Genomic DNA, 6,000 nt, shown 5'->3' with positions numbered 1-6,000 from the left:
GTCTCTTCAATAAATGGTGCTGGGAAAATTGGACAGCTATATAGAGAAGAATGAAACTTGACCATTCTCTTACACCACACACAAAGATAAACTCAAAATGGATGAAAGACCTCAGTGTGAGACAGGAATCCATCAAAATCCTAGAGGAGAACATACACAGTAACCATTTTTTTTTTTTTAAGATTTTATTTATTTGACAGAGAGAGACACAGCAAGAGAGGAAACACAAGCAGGGGGAGTGGGAGAGGGAGAAGCAGGCTTCCCGCAGAGCAGGGAGCCCGATGTGGGGCTCGATCCCAGGACCCTGGGATCATGACCTGAGCCGAAGGCAGACGCTTAACGGCTGAGCCACCCAGGCGCCCCGGCAGTAACCTCTTCGACATCGGCCACAGCAACTTCTTTCAAGACACATCTCCAAAGGCTAGGGAAACAAAAGTGAAAATGAACTTTCGGGACTTCATCAAGATAAAAAGCTTCCGCACAGCAAAGGAAACAGTCAACAAAACAAAGAGGAAACCTATGGAATGGGAGAAGATTTTTGCAAATGACACTACAACAAAGGGCTTGATATCCGAGATCTATAAAGAACTTCTCAACACCCAAAAAACAAATAATCAAGTGAAAAAATGGGCAGAAGACATGAAAAGACACTTCTCAAAAGAAGACATACAAATGGCTAACAGACATATGGAAAAATGTTCATCATTAGCCATCAGGGAAATTCAAATCAAAACCACACTGAGATACCACCTCCCGCCAGTTAGAATGGCAAAAATTAACAAGACAGGAAACAACAAGTGTTGGTGAGGTTGTGGAGAAAGGGGAACCCTCTTGCATTGTTGGTGGGAATGCAAGTTGGTACAGCCACTTTGGAAAACAGTGTGGAGGATCCTAAAACAATTAAAAATAGAGCTACCCTATGATCCAGCAATTGCACTACTGGCTATTTACCCCAAAGACACAGATGTAGTGAAAAGAGGGTCCATATGCACCCCAATGTTCATAGCAGCAATGTCCAAAATAGCAAACTTTGGAAAGAGCCGAGATGCCCTTCAACAGATGAATGGATAAAGAAGATGTGGTCCATATATACAGTGGAATATTACTCAGCCATCAGAAAGGATGAATACCCAACTTCTGCATCAGCATGGATGGGACTGGAGGAGATTATGCTAAGTGAAATAAGTCAAACAAAGAAAATCAATTATCATATGGTTTCACTTATTTGTGGAACATGAGGAATAGCATGGAGGACATTAGAAGGAAGGGAAAAATGAAGGGGGGGAGGGGCACCTGGGTGGCTCAGTCGTTAAGCGTCTGCCTTTGGCTCAGATGGTGACCCCAGGGTCCTGGGATTGAGCCCCACATTGGGCTCCCTGCTCAGCGGGAAGCCTGCTTCTCCCTCTCCCACTCCCCCTGCTTGTGCTCCTGCTCTTGCTGTCTCTCTCTCTGTCAAGTAAATAAATAAAGTCTTTAAAAAAAAAAAAATGAAGGGGGGGAAATTGGAGGAGGAGACGAACCATGAGAGACTATGGACTCCGAGAAACAAACTGAGGGTTCTAGAGGGGAGGGGGTGGGAGGATGGGTTAGCCCGGTGATGGGTATTAAGGAGGGCATGTATTGCATGGAGCACTGGGTATTACATGCAAACAAAATGAATCATGGAACACTACATCAAAAATTAATGATGTACTGTATAGTGACTAACATAACATAATAAAAAAAATAAAAATAAAATCTGAGGACAATTATAAAATTAAAAAAAAAAAAAGATACTGGACACCAAGCTTAAGGAACTTTTCATTATAAGCAGAAACAGATCAGGGGCCCCCGGGTGGCTCAGTCTGTTAAGGATCCCACTCTTTGTTTCGGCTCCGGTCATGATCTCAGGTTCTTGAGATCAAGCTCCACCTTGGCTCTGAGTTCAGCAAGGAGTTGGCTAAAGTTTCTGTCTCCCTCACCTTGTGCTCTCTCTGCGTTTTCTCTCTCTCTCTCAAATAAATAAATCTTTAAAAAAATAAGCAAAAACAGACCAGAGACCATGTCTTATGGCTTATGGGTGAATAGATTTGAAATCCATGAGTTAGATATAACCTAAGTTTATTACGGTAGAGATGTCTGGGTTGAAACTCTCAGTATTTCCTTAGAACCATGTTTATTCCATAGGGAGTAAAATCTTAACATATAAAATGAAAATGACATGTGGATTCTCTGAAGTGTAAAATGGACCTGAAATCATCAAGGGGTCAATAGGAACAAAATCGAAACCATGTCAGTTACATCCTCCATATCTCAAAAAAAAAAAAAAAAACCCTGCTAACTTTCATTTCTTAACAGGTCTCAGAATTTCAAAATCATATTTGAGCTAATTTGGTTGAAGCTTCATCCTACAGAGATGTACAGAGATTAGTATTGACTTGTGTATAACTTTGCTGACACTGTTGGTTTGCTTCAGTTATGTAGATGTTAGTTGGTAAAAATATGTGTTCTGCATTTCTGCTTTCCAGAGAGATCTTATAAATGTTTAGGTTGATGTTTCTTAAACCTGCTAGTTTCATCTAAGTTGGGGAAAATGAAAGAGTGTAGCATGTGATAGAATCTTCCTTTTTTTTCCTTTACAGACGATTTTATAGGCTTATAGAATAGGGGGGCCAACAATTAACTCACATTATTCTACCCTTTAATCATGGGGCTCTGTTAAGTCTCATTATTTAAGAAATAGACATTATTTCTTTGGTATTTTTCTAATTTATTTTATTGGCACAAGGGTTACCCATTAATTAGCACTTATAGATTCTGGGGGTTTTGTTTCATTTTGCCTTTTTTGTTTTTTCCTCCCCTCCTACAGCCTTTGTGACTGGAAGAATGTAAAAAATCAAAGTTGAATGGTTTCAGGCAGTGGTAGGTTTAGCCATACCACATTTCTGCTAATGCCGAGATGGTTACTTAGGAGTAGGGACCATTAGCTCAGTCCACTCCTGAAAAACAAGTATCACCAGAAGTAATTCTTATTCTAGTATCAAACATAACAGTCCTTTAAAATCTCCTTTGGAACGTTGAAAAGAGATCAAATGAAACCTTCAGAATGGTTATTTATTGGGGAAGAAGAAGCCTCCAATTTCATTCACCCATTCTAGCTCCACTTTCTCATTTTAATGCTCAGTCCACAGTGGCAATGGTAAAAGATGTCCCGCACCTACAGAAATGGCAGTGGGAGAAGGGACATCACCTTTCCATGTATTGCTCATTGCAGTTTGGCCTATTTACAGACAGAACTGCTCTGTGGGTTCTTCTAGTAGAGAGCGAAGGAAATCAAGGTAGCGGCAAGAAATCAGCATTTACACATGACCTGTGAATTGGCTAATTTTTAACCTGCAGTTAGTTAAATGATTACAGCCTGAGGAGTCATGACCTCAACTTTTCATCAGCTCCATTGGATTGTGCCTCAGTTTGGAAATGAAGGAGGTATGCGGGAAGTTTTAATTGTACCTATGTGATTTATCCCTAGTCAGCTCTTTAATTTCTTCTGGCTGTCTGAGGTTTCCGACATGCTGTAAATTTCCCCAACTTTTTCATTATCTGCAATTTCTTTATGACTCGTGAATCGGAGTGGAGAGAGAGTATGGATTTACAGCAGAGATAAACATGTCCATAAAGTCTGTATCTGTGTCAGTAATTGTACTGCTGTCAGTGACTGTCCTGTTTTACAGGCCTCTCTTGGGAAAGGAACAGGCTTCACTACCAGCCGCACTGAAGTGCTTGCTTTGATTTGCATTAACTTGCTGGGAGATGAGGTAGGAATGGTGGGATAGGAATTGATACTGGACCTTGGCCTCTCTTGTTTGTTTGTTTAAAGTCAGACGACATTGTGTTGGATAACTGTATGGGAAATAGAACATGGACAACGTTCGCTTCTTAAGTGAAATGCAACTTGACTGAGATAGTAGATATGAAGAAAGAATCTCTTTTAACTTCTTGTTATGTATCGCCTTTAAGATGACTTCCCATTTTCTGTCACTGTTGATAATTAAACTTTCATCTTTCGGGGCGCCTGGGTGGCTCAGTTGGTTGAGCGACTGCCTTCGGCTCAGGTCATGATCCTGGAGTCCCGGGATCGAGTCCCACGTCTGGCTCCCTGCTCAGCGGGGAGTCTGCCTCTCTCTCTGACCCTCCCCCCTCTCGTGCTCTCTATCTCATTCTCTCTCTCTCAAATAAATAAATAAAATCTTTTAAAAAAAAATTAAGCTTTCATCTTTCTATTTTCCTTTACTTAGAATTAAAACACAGGATTTCTCAGGGCGCCTGGGTGGCTCAGTCGTTAAGCATCTGGCTTCGGTCCAGGTCATGGTTCCAGGGTCCTGGGATCGAGCCCCACATTGGGCTCCCTGCTCAGTGGGAAGCCTGCTTCTCCCTCTCCCACTCCCCCTGCTTGTGTTCCTTCTCTCGCTGTGTCTTTCTCTATCAAATAAATAAATAAAATCTTTAAAAAAACACACACACAGGATTTCTCTTTCAGAACACTCATTCTTCAAGTGGGGCCAGAGAGAGTTTTGATAATTCCATCAGCCATGTCTTTTTTTTTTTTTTAAAGATTTTATTTATTTATTTGAGAGAGAGAGAATGAAAGACAGAGAGCACGAGAGGGAAGAGGGTCAGAGGGAGAAGCAGACCCCCCGCCGAGCAGGGAGCCCGATGCGGGACTCGATCCCAGGACTCCAGGATCATGACCTGAGCTGAAGGCAGTCGCTTAACCAACTGAGCCACCCAGGCGCCCCATCAGCCATGTCTTAATTCTCAGCTATTAGTGGCTCTTTGCTGATTGCTTGAAGTGGGGTGCCCTCAACCATTTGCCATGAGAAAGGAAGTCTTAAATCATAGAGAAATTCTTAATATTCCATCTTTAAAGGCCCTTCAGGATTTCTCTGGTATTTTTTTTTTTTTAAAGATTTTATTTATTTATTCGACAGAGAGATAGCAAGAGCAGGAACACAAGCAGAGGCAGAGGGAGAGAGAGAAGCAGGCTCCCCACTGAACAGAGAGCCCATGTGGGGCTCAATCCCAGGACCCCGGGATCATGACCTGAGCCGAAGGCAGCCGCTTAACCGACTGAGCCACCCAGGCGCCCCTCTCTGGTATTTTCTTAGAGCAATTGTGAAAGAAACCAAAGAGAAGGCCTTTAAAAATAGATGGAGAGGCAAACACACATATTTTTCTTCTAGTACATATGGTATTGGAGCACATCCCTCAAGAATCAGAACTGTCCTTGCATACCATGAACCTTATGCAGGGCAGTTTAAAAGAATAGTAGGTGGCAGTACAGTTTAACAAAGCGAGGCTAAGATGCAGCATGAATCTCAACCCTCAGTCAGCCCACACATCTAAGTAATATGGAGAGTTATCTAGTTGATTTTTCCGTACCTTTAACTTCTCTTCCTTCTTCTGCTTGCATTCTTTTTGCCATCTTTCTACCAGTAGATGGGAGAGGGAAGATTAAAGGAGATGATATGATACAAAATTGTCGGCTTCTTTCCAGAAGCTGCGGTGAAAAGTATGGCTAGGGAAAAATGTGGCTAAAATGAAATGTGAAATTATCTGTGGTTTTAATTCTCTATCTCTCCTGTTGCCGAAATAGAGTTTCTCCTTACTCAGCAAGGGATAAACTACTTTCTTTGGGTGAGAGGAATAAGCCCCTTATTTGTCAGTCAGTCCTTGCCCTTCTTTATAATAGGAGCCCTCTCTCATTTTCTTCTTTCCCATCACACCAAGCAGTGTTCCTCATGGAGTAAGTGACACTGTTAACCTAATTCTAGTTTGGGAAACTTCTAGTATGTGGCTTCCTAGGTCTGATTTAACAAACATACATGATAACCTAAAAACGACCAATCAAACAAAACCCCAAGTTGTCTTAACTTCCCAAGTTAACTATAACTTCCGGTTTTGTTTTATGAACTTAAAAAGTTTTCTTTAATGAATGTCATATTGGAAGTGCTCAGCATCCAT

At 41.6% G+C, this 6,000-nt stretch overlaps 1 protein-coding gene across 4 annotated transcripts in view; it reads left to right on the top strand.

The window, feature by feature from the left end:
* The window catches only part of LIN52 (lin-52 DREAM MuvB core complex component), a 111,710-nt gene that overhangs the window by 38,834 nt on the left and 66,876 nt on the right, over nt 1-6,000 (top strand). Inside the window, exon 6 of one of the 4 annotated variants that reach the window (XM_031025531.2) lies at nt 3,711-4,569. The exons of the other annotated variants lie outside the window; for them this stretch is intronic. Within the exon in view, the coding sequence (XP_030881391.1) occupies nt 3,711-3,754 (44 nt within the window). The 3' untranslated portion in view covers nt 3,755-4,569. Of the gene's footprint in view, nt 1-3,710; nt 4,570-6,000 lie in introns of those variants that run through there. 4 annotated transcript variants of the gene reach the window in all.

The sequence above is a fragment of the Leptonychotes weddellii genome, chromosome 9, assembly GCF_054177405.1.
Source record: "Leptonychotes weddellii isolate Sample4059 chromosome 9, ASM5417740v2, whole genome shotgun sequence".
In the NCBI taxonomy this organism is placed as follows: Eukaryota; Metazoa; Chordata; class Mammalia; order Carnivora; family Phocidae; genus Leptonychotes; species Leptonychotes weddellii.
This window is presented reverse-complemented; position numbering and strand designations above follow the sequence as displayed.